The 24,965-nt window shown below is 42.3% G+C and overlaps 1 protein-coding gene across 3 annotated transcripts in view; it reads right to left on the reverse strand.

Annotated features, from left to right (window-relative positions):
- arhgap32b (Rho GTPase activating protein 32b) overlaps positions 1-24,965 on the reverse strand; it is a 123,546-nt gene continuing 98,581 nt past the window's right edge. For 2 of the 3 annotated variants that reach the window (XM_073479121.1, XM_073479120.1), the window contains exons 14-25: positions 14,830-14,979; positions 11,943-12,045; positions 10,176-10,320; positions 9,562-9,644; positions 8,578-8,685; positions 7,893-8,038; positions 7,590-7,791; positions 6,987-7,132; positions 6,796-6,870; positions 5,815-6,630; positions 4,810-5,477; positions 1-3,862 (exon numbers count right to left, since the gene is read on the reverse strand). In XM_073479121.1, coding sequence (XP_073335222.1) covers positions 1,574-3,862; positions 4,810-5,477; positions 5,815-6,630; positions 6,796-6,870; positions 6,987-7,132; positions 7,590-7,791; positions 7,893-8,038; positions 8,578-8,685; positions 9,562-9,644; positions 10,176-10,320; positions 11,943-12,045; positions 14,830-14,979 — 4,931 coding nt within the window. In that variant the 3' untranslated portion in view covers positions 1-1,573. Of the gene's footprint in view, positions 3,863-4,809; positions 5,478-5,814; positions 6,631-6,795; positions 6,871-6,986; positions 7,133-7,589; positions 7,792-7,892; positions 8,039-8,577; positions 8,686-9,561; positions 9,645-10,175; positions 10,321-11,942; positions 12,046-14,829; positions 14,980-23,276; positions 23,495-24,965 lie in introns of those variants that run through there. The other variant, XM_073479122.1, reaches the window with a different exon arrangement.

Consider the following 24,965-nt stretch of genomic DNA (forward strand, 5'->3'; position numbering starts at 1 on the left):
TTATAGCTATTCCTGAACAGTTTTATTTATTTCATATCTAACTTTAGATAGTTCTAGTTTGAGACAAGAGTGTTTTCACATTCAAGTACACGGTGCCTTACTTTAATGCCCCTTCTGAAAAGGTAGAGGCTTTAGATAAGGCAAGAGGAGCAAAACCTGCAAGCGATATAGAAGTCAAACAGTTACAGAGTACAACCTGGATTTAGACATATCTGAAACATATTGTAATCCATACATCATGTTGAACCAGAAGGGCATGTGTGTATTACCAGATGAATGTACTATACATTGATTTCCAGCCTGAAAATAAATGGCCCCAGACATCTTAAAAAAACATTTCCCTCCCTCATTGTTTTAAGTCAGAACCAGTGAGGCAATACAAAACTAAATAACCCCAGCAGTCACCTGTCAACCCTGAACTGTCAAGAATCATCAGAAGTGATTTTAAATCTAGTTATCACAATGTTTGTGCATTATGACAATGGGATTGACAATGACAGAAAACAAAATATGGTCTGTAGGAACACAATTTAAGGCTCATCACCATGTTGTTTTTCCCACAAATCAGCGGCAACATGTTCTTCACCACGTTGTTTGAGAGGACAATATTTTCAGCTTTATTCAGTCAGTCCAGTTCATGAAAGTACCGTGAATGTGATGAAAAAAAATGTAAATAAAAATAACCTCTTACACATCTGCTTACACATCTATAAGGTACAACAGGCATTCATCTATCTTCACCTCTTTATCCCATATGTGCAACAACTGTGCCAAAGTTGTTTGGTCCCTCTTCCAATGAAGAACAAACAAGTACCAAAACATTCCATCAGAAGTCACTGAAATCTGTTTATAGCAAAGTTACATAAAATGGCACAGTCACAGAGAAAATTAAACATTGATAACCACTATATTAACTCAAAGTAACCCATTGCAGCTCCTCGTCAAACCTCACACCCAGTCGGATTCTTCAAGACAAACATGGACACACCGTACCGCCTACTTGTGTATATTAGCAGAGGGAGGATGTGATGACCTACATGTATCCTCCTTCGATAACTTGTGCTGTAACATCCAGGAAAAAACACAATGGATCATGAAGTACACAGAACTGTTCTGTAAGAGATAGAGAGTGCATGCATTTCTAAAATGCAAACCTTAATCCCAGTTGATGCTCATACCCAGCGCCACACCTAAAAAGAAAAACAAAATACAACTAAAAATCCCTTTTTACTAGCGATTCTATTCATATATATATATATACATATATATGTATATATATTTTACATTTTGTGGATTCTGTAAAAGTACCTTACGTCTTTCATATCATATACATTTATGACTGGCTATTGTCTCAATTAATCACAATAATATGACCTCTTGGACAATAATTTCAGGTACATTCAGGACTTTTTGTAAAAAGTCTTACAATTTTTACAATTCATTAAAAATACAGAGGAGCAAAAATATTGGTGATACGACAGTCCACTGTCCTGCAGAGGCTGCTCAACCATAGCTCAACAGTCTTTCTTCTACGTATCTAAAGATAATTTCACACATTTCCCCCCTAAATGCTTCATTCTGTACGGATCTCTGTCTCTGGCCTCTGCATGGCCAGGTCAGTCTGGATAAAGGCTCCCTGGCCCAGTGCTGTGGAGTACGCTCTGTTGCTCGCTGTGAATCCTGGGGCGGGATACGTGCCGGAGCCTCCACGTTTTTGAACAGGGGCCTGAGGCTGAGGTACTGGGTGGTAATCGTCCAAGTTATCATAGTGGGATTGCGTCGTTTTAGTGCCGGGTTTCTGATATGAGTAGTCTCTGTCCAGCTCAGGCTTGCCCTGGCTGTACTGCTGCTGCTCTCGGACGCTGTGTGATCGCTCTGGTTTGGAGCGGGTGGGTTGTTCCCGGGGGGCTGAGGGCTGGTCGTCTGCATTGTGGTAGCCGCTTGATGTTTTCACTTTATTCTGGTGGTGGTCGGAATCAGGACACTCGTAACGTGGTTGGTAGTTCCTCTTGTTGGGATACTCCTGCTGCCAGTGTTTGGACCTGCTGCTGTCTCCAGTCTGCTTGTCGTCTCCAGTCTCATACTTGGCCTCATGTCGGCCGCTCTCCTGCTGATGGGAGAGACTGTGGCTCAGAGTCGCTGGAAGGGAGTGAGAGGATTGGCATTTCTTGGAACTGCTTTGCTTGGCCAGCCCATCTGACTTGTCAGCCCCTGTGCTGCCCTGGACATGCTTGTCAGTCTCCATGTACATGAGGACGTCAGGGTCTGACACCATATGTCTGGGGAGGTAGCGGCCATCTTTGCTCTCGGCTGCAACCAGCACAGCTTTACCTGGGTCAGATTTACTGCGCAGATGCAGGGTTTCATAGCCTGATATATCTGCTGGTGCAAACAGGCCCACATTATCATACTGAGAGAGGACAGGGCCTTTAATCTTCTGTCTTGCTCTGCTCTCTCTGCGGATGGAGTGCATGCGAAGCCTTTCCGACTCCTCTGGGTCCCAAGAGAGGTAAGCAGCAGCTTCCTTGGTCCCATGACCGGGGGGCATATCCCTACTCACAAAACTGTGCTCCTTCCCTGGTGGGAGCACATGGCGAGCGAGGTAGTGGTACCCAGTCGCCTTTCCACCCGGTCGGCCAGCAACGGCTCCCGGATCCCGGCCAAAGGAGTGAATGTGCCGAACTCGGATGGTGCCGTAAGGGTCAATGTCATAGTAAGGCGCCTCCAAAGGGCTTGAACCGGAGTACGGGCTGTAACGATACTGAACCCGTCCATTCTCAAAGTAAGGCTGCAGCTGGGTGACGTGGTAGTCTGTCTGTGAGGACTGCTGCGTGGGCTGCTGGTAGGCTTTACACGGATACATGGGCCGGTGGTAGAAGAACATATCATCATCTGGAGGAACTTCAGTCCTTTGGATGGGCACTGTGCGGATAGTGGAAGGAACATGGAGGGAGTGCACTCTGCGGATGGTGGGATAGCCATGGGTTCGGTCATGGCTATAACCCTGATGCCCTGGCCCCGGGGACACGTACACACTGCGGGTGTTTCCTCTGGACTTTATAGAGTGGTGGTAGGACCTGGGGCCTAAAGTGCTGTATCTGTTGTCTACTCGGGCACTGTAAGGTATCTGAGGCTCAGATTTGGACACAAAGGAGAGGTGTGGGGGCACGCTGTCTGGCCGGTAGTGGTGTGGCATGGACTGCGGGCCCAAAGGAACAGGCCTCTGGTGGTAGTATGCAGCTCCTGGAGGCTCAATTAAGACTGGCTCTCCTTTAGCGTGGTACAGGAAGGCTGGCTGGTGCGTGGAAGATTTACGAGGAGAAAGAGGATGGTGAGGCAGAGCATCCTCCAGATGGCCAGGTACAGGACCTTCACCCAGGATGTGGTAAGAGGCTTCACTTTGGCTGAGTGCTGCTGTGGCCAGTTTGCTCTCTATGGTGCGGACAGGAGGGGCTGGAGGTGCAGGTGCAGGCGCTGGTCCATATGAGTCATGGTACTTTGCAGACTCTGTACAGGGCTGTACTGGCTTTATGGCCTCCCAAGGCTTCTCAACAGGCTCAGCAGAGGTGGGGGCCACTCTTGCGCTGGCCTTCGAGGGGGGCTGAGGTGGGGGTTGGGGTTGGACCTGTGTCTGAGATTGCGTGTGCGGCTGTGACGGCGGATGAGACTGTGGATGAGGCTGTGCCTGAGGTTGAAGCTGTGTTGGAAGACAAGGCTGTGTCTGAGCTTGGCTCTGCTGCTGAGTTTGTGTTTGATGCTGGGGTAGTGAGACAGCATGCCTTTTGGGCTTTTTAATTTTTGGAGGTGGCTGTTCTGATGGTTTTGGAAGGGTTGGGAGTGGGGCGGTCTCTTCCGGTTTGACCTGAGAAAAAACACAACAAAACAGACACTTGTTAACTAATGAAAACAACAAGCTTAGTGTAGCAGCAGTAGGACAAGAGGTCATCATAAACACCTGACCCCACACACCTCAGTTAGGCGTTGTCCAGTGTCACCAGTGCATCTCAGGTGACCCAATCACAAGCGGACAGCTTTAAGTATGTCATGTCACAGCTGGCATTATAACTGGTCTCCACAAACATCTTGAGTCACCACTAAATTCATGTTTAACATTTAAGGAATTTACAAGAAGGCCCAGACAATTAAGAATTTGTTGCAGGCAGTGTTTCACAACATATATCAAGTTTCTCTGAACTCAACAACTCACAAAATTCTATGATTTTATAAGGGAGTCTGGGGACTTTCACCACAAGGGAAGTAGTAGCCTATAATGGTTACCGCTGGCTGTATTTGTAAAATTTGACATTCATCATTAATAAAATGTTGTCTTCTTTCATAAATTTAGTGTAAATGGTGAAATCAGCTGAAGCAGTACCTTGGCAGGCAAGACAGCACAAACACATAATTTGTATCATAGTGAACCAACTGTAAAACAGACAGCATGTTTCATGTGTACAAGAATCCATTCTGCCTGTTGTGACTTCTTCTTATTTCATAGAGAATGTCAGTTGAGTAGGCGGTCCTTCAATGTGGCCCAGGACACATATGCATAAAAACTGCTCAAAGAATGTGATCACATGTGGCCAAGACCACCTCTGAATTGGGTCTGAATGATCAGATCTCAAATGCGTCTAATAAGCAGATTTCTCAAAAGGCTGAACTCTTCCTTTATGCCTACTCACTCATGTTATCCTGCATATGAATTATTAATCAATCTTGATTGTGCTTACTGCAGCTCAATGTAACAATATAATGACCCTTAATAATTCATAAGTACCTATCTACATATGAAACTGATACAACACCTACCTCAGGAACAGGCTGTGGTACAACTCCTGTGTCTTTGCAGCTGCCACTGGGGGTAGTGGCTGGAGTGGTACTGGATGAGCTGGCACGGACTGGGATCTGTCCTGTGAGAGGCTGCTGCTGCCTTTCTGGACTTTTCCTGGTTGGAGAAGTCAGGCTGGTTGAACTAGAGAGTGGGGCACACTTGTAAAGAGGAGTGACTGGTGGAGTGGAGTCTGTTTCTGGCTGTGTACCAGGTGGAGTTGTAGAGGACTTGGCACTGTCTGATAGCTTGGTAATCGTGCTGGTTAACTCTAGTGGCTGCTGCTTGATTGTAGGACTGGAGGTCAGGGGATAAGATGAGGCTGGGGTGACAGTCGGAGCAGTGCTGTTAGGTGGTGGGGAACTTCCCCTGCCTGCTCCCTCCTCGGAGTAGGCCTGGAAATGTGTGACCAGTGGATGTAGTGAGTCCTGGATATCAGAGGAAGCCTCCTGTGGCTGCAAAGGGGACACTGGTGTTGGGGGCTCAGAGGACCGGGACTGAATGGAAACCTGCTGTGCTGACTCGGCGAGGGCGAGGGCCAACATGCGGGCAGCATTTTTAGGAGGGGGAGGAGGAGGGGCAGTAGTGGGAGCTGTAGAGCTGAGGGAACGAGGGGTGAGGTCCTTTGAAGAGTCCGGAGCTACGACTCCTGGCAGGGACACAAAAACACAAGGGATCTATAGTTGAAGAATGAATCAGCAAAAGCGGGTAAAGAAAAGATATGAAAGCAGGCAGGCTGGTATTAAGGTGCTTCAAGAGTGGAAAAGAGGGGAAAAGTTAAGCGTGGTGTTCAGGCATCATATGAAAAGATTTATTTTAGATGAAATTCAAGCAAACCAGGGAAACTTAACCTAGAAGAAAATCATTCATATTATTAATAACATAATTCATCACCTTATTTGTAATCTACATAGTGAAAACATAACAGTGACGAGTCAGAAACATTCCAAAAACGACACTTAAAAATGTAATTCTCTGCTCCCTACCCTGGTGCTCGTGGCTGCTGGCAGCTGGCGCCTGCTGTATGCTGTCGTCTCCCTTCAGCTCGTGACTGTCCACACTGTCAAAGGCTGCCAGCTTCGAGTGCAGCTCCATTTGGAAAGCTTCACTAAGCGACGGCTCAGCTGCCCTCAGCAGAACACGGCCCATCAGGGGAGGAGAGTCCTTGGCTACTGAACGGGGAGATAATGGTTGTGGAGACACAACCTGTCCAGTTGTATTCTTGTCAGGCATCTCTGTAGAGAAAAGCTCTGAAGTGGCAAATGGTGTCAAACTCTTTCCACATTTAATAGGTGACACAGCCTGTGTGGGTTTATCAGTGTAAGAACAGGATGTGGTCAGTTTCTTCTCTCCAGCAGCCCGGCTGAAGTCTGTGGACAGCGAGGGGGAGGTCAAGCTGCCCAGGAAGGCGGCAGAGATAAGGTCGGAGCCGTTGGTCTTGCCACAGACGCTACCAGGGCTCCTCTTTAATACGGAACCCTCGGCCCCAGCTGGTGAGTCATCTAGAGGGAAAGCGTAGGAGGTGTCGGGGAGACTGCACTGGAAAGACATGGGATCAAAGTCCAAGGAGGCCATGCCAATGTCCGGCGGGCTGAGGTCCACATCTTCACCAGCTGAGCGGGGAGGTGAGATGAGGGCAGGCACACAGATGGGCCCGTCGTCTCCGTCGCTGTCCTCTGTCGCGTCCAGGTTGTCGTAGGAGTTGCAGTGCTGTCGGCTGTCCAGCAGCTCGCCATTGAAGGAGGCCGAAAGGGCATCACTGCTGGACCGCGGCCGCCGAGGACGGTACACTTTGGACTCTCCTGAGTGAGGAAAAGAATGTAATCAGAAACTATTTCTTTTAAAAGGCCTCATGTCTGAATCTAGGCTACAGTGTAGAAAGAGCATTTGAAGTATGCTGGGGGCAGCACTGACTGATTAAACTTGCTATGCTGAGTCAAAGTGAAGTGCAAGACACAGATGATTACCTTCAACATTATGCAGGGAACTCAGTGACTCTTCACTTTTGGCTGATCTTAATGTTGCTGTGTCTCCTCTGCCTCCTGAAACATATCAATTCAAAGATATCAACATTCAGCTTTTTTTAGTGACATAAACATTAAGGTGATTTAAAAAAAATGGCTGTCTTTTTTTATTCCTGCCTAGAGGAATAACTCACCAGCAAGAGCCATGGCCTTCAGTTCATTGGGCTCACTGGGGTTGCGGTGCAGCTTGCGCTTCGACATGGAGGAAGACTTGCCCAGGTTGAAGAAAGAACGCCAACTACCCACAGGAGACTTCTTGGATTTAATAGGAGGCCTCTTCCTGTGATAATAAAATGGTGGTGGACAAGCAGGCAGGGTACAGTTAGTTTGACTTATTCATAGATAAATCTCATTGGCAGATCATTAGACAGCAGGACAAAATTATAAGTAACATTAATCTGTTTAACTGCCCTTTAAGCTTTATGTGTTTAAACTCAGGTCATCTTCATTTCTAAGATATCTACCCAAGTCTGAAACAGGACACAGCAGGGTCACAGCTTTGGCCTGTGAGATACTGGCCACCCAGTGTAGGAGGAATTATGACTCTGCATGCAGTCTTACCAGCAACCAGCAGAGGGAGACGCATTCCAGGACTATTATTTAACTGACATTTAAACATGTTCTCTGCAACAAATCTACAGATGATCTGCACTGAAAGATAGATGTCTATATGTTCGTCTGTGTGTCTAATTTAGATCTTTTAATTGTCGTCATAATGAAAATAGGATTAAACAAACCTCTCGGTGGGAAACTCGATGACAGTGTGGAACTTCCCCTGCAGGGCAGCCGGACCTTCGCCCACCTCAATGTACTTGCTGTCCTCAGTAACTGGAGAGTTGATCTGAGCCTGCGTCCTGGCCTGGGCCTCCTCCAAACTCAGCAGTTTAGTGGAGGGTGATGACACCAGCAGGGATTTGGGCCTTGACAATGAGTTGTGACCTGGTGATGCAGAACCGTGTTTATTGCTCAAGCAGATGCAGCAGTGGGTAGTGGAATGAGAATTCAAGCAGGGGTCTTATCTAACTGATGCCTGTATGTACCTGCTCCCTCTCGGATTAGTGTGCTGAGTTTTGTGCTGAAGAGAACATCCACATGGTTGAGGATGAACTCCACCACCACTGACTGGATTCGGACTTCCATAAAGGCTGCGGTGCCGCTGAAGCATGCAGATTCAATCTGTTTAGACCTGAAACAATCATGGACAAACAACAGTGAAGAGGGAGGAATTACGTTTGTTTGGTAAGGTAAAGAGATCTCGAAAGAAATGTAAAATATAAAAGGTAGTGAATCAAAAACTCCAGCTGATTATGTTGAGTGACTTAACTTAGAGTTACTTTATTTGTGTTCAATTATTTTGAGATGGATTTCCAGCATCTGATGTTTGTCAGCCTCCCACAAACAGCTGCTTAAATTTTTCCATTCAGGCAGAATGACTCATTTAAAGCAGGACGGTACTTTCTGCTGCACAGAGCCCATGACCACGGCTGATTCAAGTCTGAGAAATCATTAATATGAGTAGTATAAACACCCACATAAGCTCAACTACATGTAGGTCAAACTGAAGGTAATTAGAATTATCCTGAGATGCACTTTGTTAAAGGAAGTCACTCAGATAACAGGGAACTTACTAAAAATCTCAAGACAGCCTTTAGGTGATGAGTTACATTCACTACAATGCAAAACATTCATACAAAGAACAGTCTATGGAGGCAGGTGGCATCTCACCTCAGCAGGTTGGGTGCCCAGACGATGGCCAGGTTTTTGCTGTGCATGTTGGTGATGTAGCTGAACGCTGCCAGCCGGGAAAGGTGCCTCATGAGGAACTCCAGGGTCCTACGAATCAAATATTAATTTATTCAGACTTAATTGGCTCCCACTAGTGATGTGCAAGCCAATGGCCATGATAGAGCTACCTCTTCAGAACATCAATATTTCACTGTGTGCTCAAATCTCCAAGGAATGTCACTTAGAAATTAGCAAACTGGCTGCTTTCACAAAGGAAATTCAATTCATCATCACCAACAAAGACTTCGCTGATTTTGTGTCAGAATATATCTTTCAGTTTAGATACACATGACTTCTCTAACAGAAAAAAAATATTGTATTGCCAAAAGCAAGAAGAAAATCAATCGAATCGTTTTGTGCCAAGTTTTTGCATGAATAGAACTCACTCACACATATCGCACAAAAACCCCCCACTAAAATTAGATTTTTTTTACTTGGAATACTGAACATATTCAAAAACTAATGAAATGTATGGAGGTAATGTTAGTAATATATAATTTCCTTTTTCAATGTGTTGATGAGAATATATGAACATATAGAGATCTACAAACATATTTTCAGTTGTTCACAATTATGACAACTATGACTGGATGTGTGTTGTAGTCTTGTCCTGTTTAGTTTGTAGTGCTGTAATGTGTTTTGATGTAAATTGTTATTATGTATTGCCACAATGTAAAGTTTTTTCATAAGGAAGGAAGACTCCCTGCTGGAAAGCTGTAAATGGGGATCCTTATAAAGTAAACTAAACCAACCAAAGGTCCATTGGGACCTGTTCAATGATTTCATTCAATGCAGTGTGGCACTACAAAAGCCTTTGATCTTAACATTAACAGACAACTGATGTGAATGCACAAGATGAGTGTGCATCTGTAATCTGGCAGTTCCTGAGCCGGCCAATAGGGGGCAGTGTGCTTCTATACTGACCTGTAATGCGGCGGAGGAAGCTGCTGGATGACATCATGGATTTTGATGAGTCGTTCTTCGTCCGTTGCTGCTGATACAGCATCCTTCAGAGTGAAAACAAAGCGAGGGATGGGGAGATAGGGAAGAGGGAGATAAATGGTGGGATGTTTGAGTGTACAAACATTAAGCTTGTTCACTTGTCATCCCAGGTTCACGCCGCGGCATGGAGCACGGAGGGGACATCAGTCTGCAGCCACACATCCCCTCCCTCTCCCCAGCTGCCATAACAACCAGCAAACATTTACTTCATCTTCAGGGACGGCTCTGTTGTGCTTGGAGAGGGTTTTCATTCCAAGTCACACACACAGAGCGGTTTGCTGCATTTGTAATGATAGGGTGTGTCAAGTATAATGCTATGATTTTAGGGGTGTCTGTGACTCATAACTGTAAGATCAATTTGAGAAATTCCAACAAGTGAAATGTGAGGAATTTCCTTTCTTTTTTATAGAGAGAAAGCAAAAATATAAGATCCGTGCTGTAGGTGTCATCCTACCAGTTTCCTCTGAGACATTAGTGAGCATAGAAAGTCAAGATAATTAGAGGTAAAAACTGGTGTGTGAGAAGGCTTTGCTTACAGAGAATTTCTCGTAGAGCTGGTAGGTGAGCAGGGGGTTGGGCAGCTCTCTGAAGTAGAGCTTACACAGCGAGCCAACACAGTGGATGTCCTGGATGTAAACATCTTTGGTCAGGTCGGGGATCTGCTCCGAGTCAAACTCGTGCCTGATTAAAGAGAAAAAGGGCAAAGGCAGAGTCAACAAACTGACTGCATCTGAAGAAAAATGCACCAATGAATGACTGCTTTGGTTTGATGGATGGACACAAGACATGAAAAACAGTCTAGTTGCATTTCAGTAGTTTTTTAGTGGAAAAAAAAAAAAAAAGTAGCTATAGCTATAGTACTTCTCAAAAAAATAAATAAATAAATACAATTTTTCCCAGGTTGAGGTTCTTTGACCAAAACACCTACGTGGGTAAAATGTATTTACATTATTTTTTACAAAAATAGAAAATAAAGCATAATAAAACAACTTCTTGCCTTGCATAAAACAAAAGATTTTAAAAATGTGGCTTACATTTTAATACGCTCCAACCCTGAAATTAGGTTTAGTTTCATTAAACTGACTGTGATTAGGCTGGATTTATATCTCCAACTACAGTTTTAGTCATTACAATCAATTGTTATCTCAGAAACACCCACCTTAACTGCCTATGCTTTAGGTTTTTTTGTCAAGTTGTATTATAAGTCCTTAATAGTATCCATAAGTTTTCCTTACTCTTCAATTCATTCAGACTAAAACTGAAACTAACACTAAGTAGCCTCAAAAAATCTAAATGAGTTGGTTTCTACTGCTGATCATTCAAATATTTGTTAAATTCAGAAACTGTTATGCTTTGAGGAGTAGGGGAGAAATCTGATTGTATATGTGGTGGTGTACAGTAACCAGATTACTACAGTGCCTGTAAATGTGTTCTCCAATAACCCCCATGGTTTCTCTGAATAACCTGGTGACTTAAGTGCATATACAGTAGGTGGACTCTATATGGCCTGAGAGGCAAAAACCTGGGGTAAAAAAAATTAAATGTATGTGATGCTGCTTACTAAGCTTAATGTTGCTGTGATAAGTGAGTAGGGCCCAGCCTAATACTGGATTTTTTGGGGGGCTGATGCTGATACTGATATTAGGGAGTAAAATACATTCTGATAGATATATTGGTCGATATACAGTATAAACACATTGTTTGCAATGATCCCTCATATGTGGTCATCAAACACAACAATATGTAACAGAGACAGGATATGGATAATCAAGGGATGCAGTTTAGTGAGGAAATCAAACTCAAACTGTAAAAATGGAAATTACACCGTTGCATGTGGTCATCCTTACATAAGCGGGCACAATTGAACAATCACTCCAACACCAACAACCAAATCCTTTCCAATATTTTACATGTATACACAGCATTACTTTTACACACCTCACATCACAGCATAGCAGAACAAAACAATAACATCTAACATGTCCACAACACATATTTTGTTTTTAAAAGCCACAACTGTTCTGACCATCTGACTGCCAATTTTCTTCTCCTGGTAGGACATTAGATAGTAAAAACTATTGCTGAGCAACAACTGTTGCACTGCAAATCACGTGTCTCTATTCTTCTACAGATGCAATAATCCCAGATGGAATTCATACGTTATCAGCCTTTAGATGAGGGCGAATATGGGAGAAATGTGAACTTCTCTTATGACAAAGGACATGTCTGCACAGAGATGAAATCCTGATAAACAATTGAATCAAATACTGTAATACAGTATATAGACAGTGTGTGTCTCCTACCGCAATTTCTGGATATTTGAGGCAATTCCAGAGAGGCGGTAGATGCCGTCCACCACACCGTGCTTCTCGATGAACTCGGTGCAGCTCTTGAGGACCTGGGGCACTGTAAAGAGAAAAACAGCATGTCACCACATAACACATCATTCAATATTTGTCCAGTCTTCACTGGGCGCTACAAGGTCAAGAATAGGATGACTTTCCTTTTTGATGTGTGAGAACACAGTGTGAATAACTGACTCTATAGTGCTTTTGGACAAGAAGCACTTGTCAAGCTGAGGGTGGAAACACTTGAACCTTGTAAAGTAGAAACAGAGTTTATTTCATTTTTTAATTTTGTGCTGTTTGCTTCATGTAGAAAATAGGCTGAAGGCCAACAAACAGTGACTTAACATGTTGTCTGTGAGTGAGACAGCCAATCAAATCTGGCTTTAAAGCACAAAGCCAGTGATTGTGTGTTAGAGATGGACAGACAAAAAAGAAAAACCTCAGAAAAACACAGAGTTTCTTCATTCTCCTTCAGCAACCATGAATCACAGAGACATGTTATTTATCCGTGTGTGTGTGTATGGGTATGGGAGATAAGGATGGTGTGTATGTGTATAAGGAGGCTCCCAGGCCTCCCACAGCTCACACATCATTCAGAGGATGACAGAGAGTGGGACACTCGCTGAAGCAGCTGTTCAGACGAATTCCACACATAGCGAAAAGAGAAAACAAGGCGAGATTCGAAGAAACTAGTTGGCATTCTGCAGCAGAGGAGAGAACAGTGAGGGTGGATTAATCCTCTCCTTCATGTAGGAACATTTTGTTATGAGATCCTCTTATCACAAAGATACACAACATCTTGTTGAATGTGAACTCAGTGTTGAACATAAAACAAGTATTCATCCACTTAAATTCTAATAAAAAAACAGCATTCAAAGCAACAGCTTTCAGCTGATTGTAGTGATGATTTTGATCTGTTAAACAACACTTATAATCCGACTTAAGAACAGCAAGAAAAAGTGAAAACTTCTTGGCACTGAATATAGACAGCTCGTTTGCTCATTTATGTGCTGTGCTCTGGACTGTGCCACTATTATCTTGACGGCAGAGGGAGTATAACTTAAATCCTTAAAGTCCCTCATTTGTTTGCATTTTGTCTGTATTGAAATCAGAAGAAATGCATCACTCACAATAAAAAGCATAAATGAAGAATTTTGGTCTAAAAATGTACTACAGTGCCAAGTTTGCAAGAGATATGCAGGATGGTGGCTCACCATCAGACCCATGTAGGAAGACTAGGACTGCAACTAGCGATTATTTTCATTACTGAATAATCTGCCGATTACTTTCATGATTAATTATTTAGTCAATAGAAAGTCAAAGAATTGTGAAAAGTGTTCATCACAATTTCCCAGAGCCCAAAGTGATGTCTTATGTTGAAGTTGCTTCATTTCTCAACCAACAGTCCAAAACCCAAAGACTCATTTACGGCCATAAAAGTCAAAAAAAGGCAGCAAATCCTCCTGCTGGAGCAGCTGATGACAGCAAGATATCTGATAAAAGTGAAATTGTTTACATACATCACTGTTTCAAATGTGGGCTTAGTACTACCACCAAAGTACCCAGCGACTTGTCCATACCCTGGATTTGTCTGTATAGCAGCAAAGGTTCAGTGCTCTATTTACACGTAACGGATTTTCTGTAAACAACTAATTTGTCTGGTGTTGTAACATAAGTTTAAATTTTGACGAATTGACTGGTCTATAAGTAAAAAAACTTTCAGAAAAAAAGTCAAAATTGAGAGCAGTTTAATCTATCAGGTTTAACACTGTCTGAAAAAATGTTGAGTATATCACAACTTAGATGAACAGATAACCAGCGTTGTTAACATTAGGAAAAGATGGAAATCTTTTATAATGCAGCATTTGTCTAGGAAGAAGTGACATTTCAGGGCAAATTATGTTAAATTAAAGTGTGTATGTTTATAAAACAATATCAATAATAAGTTTAACCGACTAGTACTATTGGTGCCGACTAGTGAGGGTAGCAATGTTTAACCGACTAGTCAACTAATTGCACACATCCCTATTATAAACCACAAATCATAACTATTACCCATGTTTCTCTCGCTCCATAACATCATAGTTATCATTTATGTCTTACAAGAAGTCTGGACACTCTGACCATTTGACCTAGCTAAGTGTGACAGAGTGGCTTATCTCTCCATGTCAAGGTAAGGCAGGATTTACAGAGGCCAACGATCGACTCCCTCACCCTCGAATGTGTGACCGTGATGAAGAACGCCCAACATCTGTGACCACAAGCTTGTTAAATGGACAGGACTCATCACACTAACATATGATCACAGTGAGCTAATGTGTTGGTAGGATGAGAACCATTCATGTCCAGACACAGAATATGATCCATTAACATGAATAAATGGGTTTTCAAGTTGGTGTCAACATGAACTGAAATTAAGTTATTGATTAAGCTTCACCAGCAGAGTGGCATCATTATGCCGCATGGAGCTTATGTTACAGTGTAATAAGGACACCATTATCCTTCCACTCACATCCTTCACCTGCCAGACATCATGCTGCTGAGAGCACCGAAAATCAATGTGGCTGCAGCAGATTAATGTTGGTATGGACTTTAGTCCAGCAAATATCTCAATTACAAGCAGAGAGGCCTGGTGTTTACATACAGTGTGTGCTGTGTCTGTGTCTGTAAAATTGTGAATCAAAGCCTGCCTCTAATATAAGCCTGCTGCAGATAAAGGTCAGTTATCTCTGCGGTAAATCAAGGTCTGGGTAAATTAAGGACCTGACCACCATTTGAGAATTTATGTTGTTAACCAAAAAATAAATACTTCGGCTCTGAGGTGTGTGTGCATGTTTCTCACCATCATGTCCTGAGTTGAGGAGGTGTTCTCCCAGGTCGCAGCCGAACACCCTCTCCCGGAGGATGCCTCTCTGCTTCAGCTTCTGCTTGGTGGGCCTGGACTTCATGAAGGAGCGCAAGAAGGTGATCAGCTTGCCGTGTTTCTTAGACACTGAAGAAGGAGGGAAGGAAGGAAGGATACATCTTAGATCTTACACAGCTGTTGACTACTCTACAGTAAGTGTGGGTTTGACACTGGGTCAGTTTTCACACAAGATCTATATGTGCACTAGACTGAAACCCCATACAAGCTGCTCAGGGTTGTCCCATTGTGCATTTGAGCTTCATTCTAATGCAAACCCTTCCTTTATGCATGTGTAGTTTCCTTGAGGCGAAAGCTTCGTTCTTAAATACCACCTCCCAGGCAACTACAAAGGAATCCTCCACATCCAACACCAGTATCCTCCGCTCCCCTTCAAAACAAGACAAAAAAAAAGGAGCAGACCTACTTAAAAACCCAAACCGCATTAATCAGATAGTATGTCTGGGAAAGGGTTGTAAGCTTCTTAAACTACACACCAGTTGTGTTCTCTGCTTTTTGTGTGTGTGTGTGTGTATGTGTGTTGGCCTTAACTCCAGACATTGTTCATAAAATCTTTACTGAAAATCACCCACTGGTGAGGTGACAGCAGAAGACCGTTTTTCCACTCAGTTACTTGATCTCGTTTTCGAAAATTGGCTCAGTATGAGTCATTTATCAGTCTTAAACAGACACAGAAATCTTAAAATGAAAATAAAACTGTCATGCTAAAACTGTTTCAAAGTTTTCCACTGACTGATTAAATAGTCATAGAGCATCTCACATGCCTTCTCTCAGACAGTAGGTGCACTGATGCCAGTCAGTCAAATGTCAGGGTAGATGTTAACTAGAGATACTGAAGCTCTCTGGAGATTAGTATCACAACAGCTTGACTGCTGGATCAAAAACAACCATCTTAACACTGAACTTTGAATTTTCAAGGTTAAATTTTCTCATTCAAACCTCTCCCTGTGAAGCAGAGGATCCTACTAATCCTGATCCCCCCAGATGTTTTTATTTTTTTTTTTCGCTTTAAAACAAGTCTCCATCTACTTCAGTTGTTTAGCATGGGAGTAGATAATGACTGGATTTTAATTTTTGGGTGAACTTATCCTTTAAAGCAGCATCAGTTGCCCTTTTCTCTCAGTTATTCATACTTCCAATGCATTGTAAAGCTTTCAACTCAGATCTGAGACATCTCAGAGAAGACAATGACAGACCATGTCACCCAGTCCACTCTCATCTCTTTTGTCTCTCTGTTCTCTTGCAGGTGTCAGTGGTCTGCACTCAGCTCCTGTCACTGTTCCAGGCAAAACATTTTTGTCTTGATCTCACCTTTCTAGTCCATCTTTGATCCTCTGTGGACACTCGCACTGTGCTGCCTTTCACACTGACTTTGACCAACAACTCTTCCTATTATTTCTTAACTGTGCAGTCTTCCACAGCACAACTATGCTCTCTGAATTGTGGAGACCAACAAAAGGCTGTGGAGCACTCAGCAACAACAAGTTCCATACTCCTGAAATCTGAAACATTTAAACACGGCCTCACTCAGGAAGAAAAAACAACAACTCAGGAAGGGGGACAGCATTAAAACAGCCATTAGCTTTCTGATCGATGACCATTGTGTTCTTTCAGCCACACCATCTGGAACTTCACTAAATCTGTGAAAACAGAGTGGTCACATTGACATCTCCTGTCTGAGGTGCTCCAGGCTAAAGTGGAAAACTGCTGTGTTGCATCATTTTTTTATTATTCCAGGACACATTGCTTTAACTGATAATAACACAATCCAGTTCACAACCCTTCCACTTCTCTCATGTGTTTCACAGCCTTGACATCATATTTATTTATCTGCTCCAGACTTCAGACCAACACAAACACATAGGTTGCAATTTAAAGAAGACAGCATTTAAAGTGCAATTACATAAATAACTAGACTTAGGAGAGAGTTTCTATTTGCTGTGCTTCGCTGAGCTCTGCTCCCAATACAATACAACTGAAAGTAGGCCAGTGCTTACCAAACTCCAGACACAAAACAAGCTGAGTTAAAGAAAGCTAAGGCTCAATTGTGTGTTTGGAAGATAACAATACAATAAAAGTGTCAAGGCAGCCTCTTTACTCACAGCTCTTTCAGCAATGATTTGTAGAGTCTTACCAGCATCATGAAGCACACACATGTACTGTTATGAATATAATCATTTAAAAGAACCATTAAAAAGCATCTGCTGTGTGAGACTTGGCCCTCTTGCCCAGAGACCATTAGGTAAAAATTAATGAGTCTGCCTGTTTTGCATGCTAAATGTACACTATGGGGGTAAATTGCGTGCAGCAGACTTAATTGACAGTCCGTCGAGTATATTTAGAATGCAAACATCAAGAGCAGAGAAAAACTAATGAGCTGATGGGAATGGAAAGTTACTTTGTAGCTGAATTAATTGAACAGTCTCTCATTGTGATAGCTGAATTCTAACAAAAATACATGCACAAAGTGACAGTGCATGAAGAAAGGTCTCAGAAACACTTTGGGTAGGGAAGTATGTTTAGTGACAGGCATTAGTTTTCACTCACATTTGCTCATTTAAATCAAACACTTGTCAAGGACAAGTGAAAAGGGGCAAACTCCACTGATTTTACACATCATAGTTTTCAGGTGCTGGTGAGTACTACTGCATATTAGTGCCTTAAATTCTATAACCCCATTCAAATTTCATTCCTTATTTTTTTTCATATTTAAATTACATTCCAAGTTCTAATACTCAAATGTATCAATATAACTATATGTATCTATACACCATATATAGAGGCATATGCATTGCCAATGCCACTATAAGCATGTGGTTGTTACATGTTCTGTCAACTAGAGGGCATTTCAACATTACCAATAAACTTTAAACAGGTAGCTTTCTTGCTAAGAAATAATTAAGTTTAGACACTGGTAACCCTGGTGATGAGGAGGGAGGCATCGCTTTCTAATATTGTAATGTTAGCGGTTAAATTCAGCACGTTGAACATGAGGTTTTGATTCAGAAAACTTCAAGGTTTATGAGATGTGACACAAGTGTTTCATTTTTCATGTCAGGGGAGACCAGAAACCATCATAACAGAGACAAAAAACCTCATTTGTGGGAGCAGAGCAGCCCAGACACTGAATGTTTTGAAGTTGAACTAGCTAAGTAGCTAAGTCAGCTACCGAGCTAATGTCAATCAAAACCCACATTCAGTATTCTCTCTCACTGCACAAGTGCTTTATCCCAAGCACTCCCCAGCACTGTTGTGCCTGAATAAAACACTAAATGGACAGTCGCAGGGCCCACAGTGAGATGAGCAAGATTGTTAGTTCCTATGGCCCTACTGCACATGAGAAAGAAACCGGGGGTGAAGACTTCAAGTTTGAGAAAGAAAACAATCTGCTGGTGTGGAGTTGAAGTGTGCTTACCAGACCTCTGTAGGATACATCTCTGCTAGAGGCTCAGGCTACATCAGCTGCTACTAGCATAACACCCCCAACTCTCTGACCAGCTGTTGGTGGTCATGTTGCATTGTGGGTAATGTTTGCAGTGCCAGGTTATGACAAAGAGGAAGAGTGCATGGAATAAAAAAGAGAATATCACTGATAGCTCTTTTGCACCATTTTAATCTTTTAAAACGAACAAACAAAACAAAAAAACCTGTCCATTGTGAGTCCAACCATGTTATAGGAGTGCAATGCTATATCAGTAACCTTAAGTATCAGAGGATGAGTTGACAGGGGAAAAAAACTGGACACATGATTGTTAAAAATAAGTAAACTGGTGACAGGCAATTTTCCTAAGATGTTCAGATTGGTTCCATTCTTTGTACGTCTTGTCATCTAGTCACTAGCCACTCTGCAAGATGCTTTACACAAACTGTGAGACGTTTTCACTTTTTTTGAGATGATAATTAAATCTATTCTGTCAGTTTGTGTTTTCTATAGTTGAATTTTTTGGTTGATGCTCAAAACACACAGTAGTGTCTCAAAATAAACAAACTCCTGCCAAGACCGATTCACAACTTCCACAGTCCTGCAACAAAAAAAAAGTGTGAATCAAACTTTGGAGTACTCAGTCTCTATTGTGTGCTATTTTAATGAAGCAGCACAATCAATACTGAATCAACAGCCGGCCTCTGAGCCAGCATTCGCACACAAGACCCATCGGTCCATTTCAGGGAAAAGTGGAGCTCCAATTCACCCCTTAGGGAGAAATTCCTTCTGCGCTGCTGTACCCGCACACAAACCGCTGAGGCAGCTTTGTTTACTCACTGGTGAGGCATCAAAAAGGGCCTTCAGTATCATGTAGAGGAGGGGGGCTGGCTGTGCAACTGTTTGGCTAACACTGACATGTCGCTTTTATTCAGGAAGCCAGACTGACTTTAAGACGTGAGGAAGAGGAGTACAATGACAGGCATGACTCTCCAGATGACGGACAGAGACTCCCATCTGCTTACTGTCAAGGCAGATATCAGCCTGAGGGCCAGAAGCTCTTACAGCATGCTCAGCACTGCTGAAATCCAGCACGGAAGACGCTTTTAATTTAAGAATAGTGGGACTGATAAAGCCTTACAAATGCTTTCTGCGCCTGTAAGTATAAGATTTATGGGGGGGGGGCATGAGGTATTTCAGTGATTTAGTATTGCACATGCAGAAAGTGTGGAGTTTTGCAAGGGACACATTTAGAAAAGAATAGTCAATTTGTGTGCAGCACAGGCTGAGATACCTTTTTAGATACTAAAACAAAACAGGGCTCAACAATAAGGATTGCCTGGGGCAAGTACAATGCCATGCAGGGCTAGTAAATCTGGCAAGTAGTAAAAACAATCAAATACAGTTTTTTTCCCCCCGGAGCTGATGATGGAAGTAGGAGTGAGCTATCTCACCTCCTTCTCATCTCTGTTGAGATTTCAACATGCACAGTACTAATCAGGTACCTGTGAGAAAATGGTGGAGGCTAAAGATGTGCAAGTGCAAGAGAACATTTCAGTTATCCTCAAAACAGGAGTTAGTGTCCTCGTTCTGATTCATTTACTTAAATAAAGACTAAACTTGACAATTAACTGTAGTCTTTGTAGTTCTTTGATAACTGTTAATAAAATTTGTTCTGGGGCAAGTAAAAAAATTGACTTCAGGTAAGCAGATCTCTGACCACTTGCCTGACTGGGAAAGTGATAAAACAAAAAGCACAAACCATAATATTGGACCCTGAAGGATCCATCATTTTCCATAATGCAGCTGGATAGTGTCTTTCAGACCTTCCTGCCTGTTAATCACCCATGTCTTCCAAACTCTACACCACCAGTTTGTATCATAGGCTTTTAATTACAAATAAGTCATCTTCAGCTGGATGATATCATAACCCTGGTGACATCAGTATCGGATGACATCACCGGGTTTATTTTTTTCAGACTTGACGCAGCTGATAAAGAGTGGCCACAAACGGTTAATATAAATAGATATTCAGCTAGGGAAATGAGAAACAGTTTCCCTAACTGTTATTTGCATGTGTATCATTATCATATGATAATATTCCAGATAGGACAAAGTTCAACACAGCGAAGGATGGTTATAGTGCCTGAGGAGCACTGACAGGTTTCAGTTACAGCCCTTAACTCAATGTATGACTATGACGAGGCTTTTCCCCAAGAGAGCCCCATGAGAGGATATGATGAGCCGGGGGTGAGGGGAAAAGAAGCCAAGCATTACAGCAGGAACAATTACAGACGTAATGGCAAACATCATGCTCCCTTTCCCCGATCCAACCCCAAACTGGCTGCCTCATTCCAGTCAGGAGCTTTTCAAATGACACGGATTGGAGGAAAATTCTAACTTCATAGCAACACAATAGAGTAACTGCTTCCTAAAGTAGATCAGTGACACCACAGAGCCAATCAGCAGACTCTAGCCTGAAATATTTGATACAACTACTGTGCGTGTCAGTGTTCCCCGAATACACAACCACCAGTGGGCGTGGCAGCGGCTCCTCTGGGCTTCATAATGCTCTCATCCCAGCTCAGCTCAGCCCAGCCCAGAACCCCCACAAGACACAACAGTCACGCACGCCAGAGTGGGAAATTCAAACTGCCCCTCTCTTCACAGTTGTTTTAGAAAAACAATGTGAATGAGTTGGATATGATTATAGCATGCTGTGATAGCTTTGAGAACGAGGGTTTTGGCTGGAATGTCATTTGTAGATGGGCCAAAATTCTTTCTAAATGGGTCCTTTAAATTAAACCTGGGTCGTTCTGGACCCTTAAATTTTGAAGGAGTTTGACAAGCATGTAAGTGAATACTGTGAGTCTGTATGCAATACTATTGCATTAACTTATCATGTGAGGACATACTTGAAGATTAGCGTCACTGAGTACATTTACTCAAGTAGGGTTAGGGTTAGGGTTAACCCTAACCCTAACCCCCACTACATTTATTTGGTACCCTTAGTTACTAGTTACTTTGCAGATTGCATGCTGCATCAGCGCCAAAGTAGTGCATTTTAATTTGTTTTATTGGTAATTGAATAGCCTTAAAAAGTACACTGATTCCTATAGTGAGAAAAATGCTGAATATTGGATCCATTGAATCAGTCAACCCACAGTATACACTGTAATACATGTAAATATATGTGTAGTTCAATTTTACTTGTACTTTTGATACTGATGTACATTTAATATCAGATACTTCAAATCTTTTACTCGAGTATTTTTCACATGGGTTTCACTTATATATTACTGAAGTAATATTTTAACGTGATATCTTAACTTTTACTCAAGTATGACTTTTGGGTACTTTTTTACAATACAGCTAAGCAGAAAAACCTCTCAATTATCCTTTCAGCCACAATCAAACATGCCAGACAACATGGAGGGCGTTTTCTAGAGCCGTTTATGTATTACAGCCAATTAAAGAACTCAACAGGCCGACTTCACTTCCTGATCCCTGTCATCGAAAGAAGGACATGTCCATTGAGAAGTGACTACCACAAAGACAATGTTTGCACTTCTTATCCAACTCCAATCAGAAATTCACACTGGGAGGCACTGTGTTTACACCCATTAAACACATCCTTACCATCTCCTGTTGGTGTGTCTGGATGGCCGTTTAGTGTGTAAACAGCAGAGCAGTGTTTGAATATGAAAAGGCAGCCATGAGTGACAGTGACCTCTGTATGGACCTAAGAGCCAAAGTGTGTGGTGATAGTCGGAGCAAAATGTCTTATTGTTCCGACTCTAAATGCGCCACTGAACATAACTTCAGCAGAGGGAAGAGAGGACAGAGGGGTGAGGTCAGCTGGGCCCTGTGTGATCTCGGCCATTAATAATTAGGCCAAATGGTTTAACTGTATACCACATTATCAACGAATATCAGCATCAGTACCAAGAGCAATTTTTAAACCACAGCACTGCGAATGGGTGCGACTCCTCCAAGACACTTTTTTATAACATAAATTACAGGTGCACTATGTAGTTTTTGTGGGAAGACATTTTAAATCAGAAGAGAAAGATCTCCATTGACTTTTTTATGCCTTAACAAATTAAATAAGACTCACTTTAACTTATCTTAAATGACAACACAATTTCATACTGTTTTACTTTGTTTATATGTGGCAAACCCTGCCACCTTTCTAGCTTCAAACAGTGTTCTGGGGACCTTGTTTTCCTCTGAGAACAGCTTGTTTATTCAGTTACTGAAGAAAGAAATACTTTGTTTGGGGCAGTTTGTATAACATCTTCATTAATATTGTTAATATAAAAATATTGAATTTCTTCTCTCAAACTACATAGTGCCCCTTTAATAAATTGCACTCCTCAACAATAAGTAACTTTCTGAAAAACACAAATTTCAGTTCAGTTTGCTGGAGAACTGACTGCTCTTTACTACCTGGAACTGAACCATGGCACTGATGTGAGAGCTGCTTTATTAAAGTGATGTTTATGACGTTTGTTAACAGCTACACATCACTCCTGTCTTTGCTTGTTAGTCCAAAATTGCACTTTAAAAGCCAAACTTTTCTTCGTTTTTTAACCTTATGACATTAGTGTGAAATTATTAACATGCTTACACTTGGGGGAAGAAGCAAATATCATCCATAAGCTATTGAATTGTTGTAACGATCGAGTAAATAGAAGAAAAAAAAACTGTGGAGTCATGTGAGGAAGGAGCAATATTTTCCACACTTCTTAAGGCCTAGGAAACTCTCCATCATTCAAAGTGCCGCCTCTTCACATCGTTTATTCCCGATAAAACACGACACATGTAGCATGCGTTTAGCTGTTAACTGTGTCACATTAAGGTATAGACTATAATATATACACGAGGGGATATTGTAGCGAATATAAAACATTTGACTCGACATTATTTAAACACGTTTTCTTACCTTTCCTCCATAACGCTGGAGTTTCCTTGAGATATGACAGGATTTTTTTAAAAACAGTCCAAAGTCCAACTATCCACTATGTTTATCTGTTCTTTTGTCTCACTAACCGTACACCTGTAAAAGAATGAAAACCTCGCCTGAAAGTCAGAGAAACGGCGAAGTCTCTACACAAATGAGAGAGACCATTTAAAACTAAAAGTTAAGTCCCACCGAGTGGAGCAGCGCCGCAGTCCTTCCTCTCTGCTCTGTCAGCCAGTGTCCACACAGCTCCGGCTTCTGCGGATTGGTTTACAACCCCTCATATGATGCCTTCAAGTACTCCCGGAAATATGGAATGACCGGTTGTTTAGCCCATTCTACACAGCTGTTAAGTTTAATTGAAGAAAATCTTATATGATTTCAATATGATGGAGTGGGTAGGCCCTAACAATAACTTTCAGATGACACATTAAAGCAAAAACACTTGATGACAAGCTTGCAGTCTATGCTTTTCGATTTCTGAAAAACACTTTAAAACTCAGCAGAGCTCCTTCTAAGCTCCTATATCCAAGGTCAGAGATTTAAAATGCCTTGCTGAATTTCCAGTACCACTGTCACAAAGTCATTACAAAATGTTACGGAACCAAACACCCATGTAAGATGAAACAGCTTAGAGCTACTTTGAGCTGTAGTGTTAGAAGAAGAGGATACAACGTGCACAAAGAACGTCACTGGTGCCGTTATATGTACACATCCCTGTTTGCAATCAGTCAAGGCACACTACACCCCTGCCCCACAGACATATTTACATTGCTGACTGGCACATGAGCCAGATTCCAATATTTCCAACAGCATTTGAAGGCAGCACGGGAGTTAGACTGCCATGAGGCAAGCTGGCGGTTCACTCAGTGGAAAACACTCCTCTCTGGTACACACACATGCTCCAAACAAGCAGCAGCCCTGCTTTTATTCTCTGACAAAATGCTCCAAATGTAATAATTGCTTGATTACAATAATTACATACTTACATGAAAAGACTTATTGTGTAATTCTAGGCCTGTACACAGGGTTCAAATAAAACTGATACAAACTCTCCAGACTGGATTAGGTTGAGTTGACAAACCGCTAATACACAGTTACTGAGAGTAACTGTGTATTAGCAGAGTGGAAGTAGTTTTAAAAATGACTTCCTGTTATTCTAATTCACCCCCGGACCTAATCTCCCCCCAGCTGCTGCCAGGTTTACAGTTTCATGTCTTCAAAACTCATCTAACTGGTCTGGTATCAGGTGGGAAGAGAAACCCTCGACTGCTGACCGACCAACCCCCAGCTGACACTCACCGATTGTCAGGATGAATCAGTCCAGCTTAAACAACATACAGGATGGCCTTTCCTTGACTTTAAATCAGCTCTCCCCTCTGAGGGGCCCCTTGGCCCCCTGGAAGCATTATCTTATTAATTCCTTAACTAGCTTAGTCCCTAAGCAGACAAGTTGAGTCAAAATAAAGTCAAAACTAATTTGTTGTTGGTCCAGAATCACAAGACTGCAGTCAGTCGTTTCCACTGCATGTGATCACTTCAGTAACATAAAGACAAACGTTTCTTTGGGTTGATCTTCAAATTTTTCTTTGCATGTAGGCTGTAATAATTTGCATCTTTAGGGGCAGAACGTAACTAAGTACATTTACTGAAGTACTGTGCAAGTTCCAC

Source organism: Pagrus major, chromosome 13 (assembly GCF_040436345.1).
Source record: "Pagrus major chromosome 13, Pma_NU_1.0".
Lineage (NCBI taxonomy): Eukaryota > Metazoa > Chordata > Actinopteri > Spariformes > Sparidae > Pagrus > Pagrus major.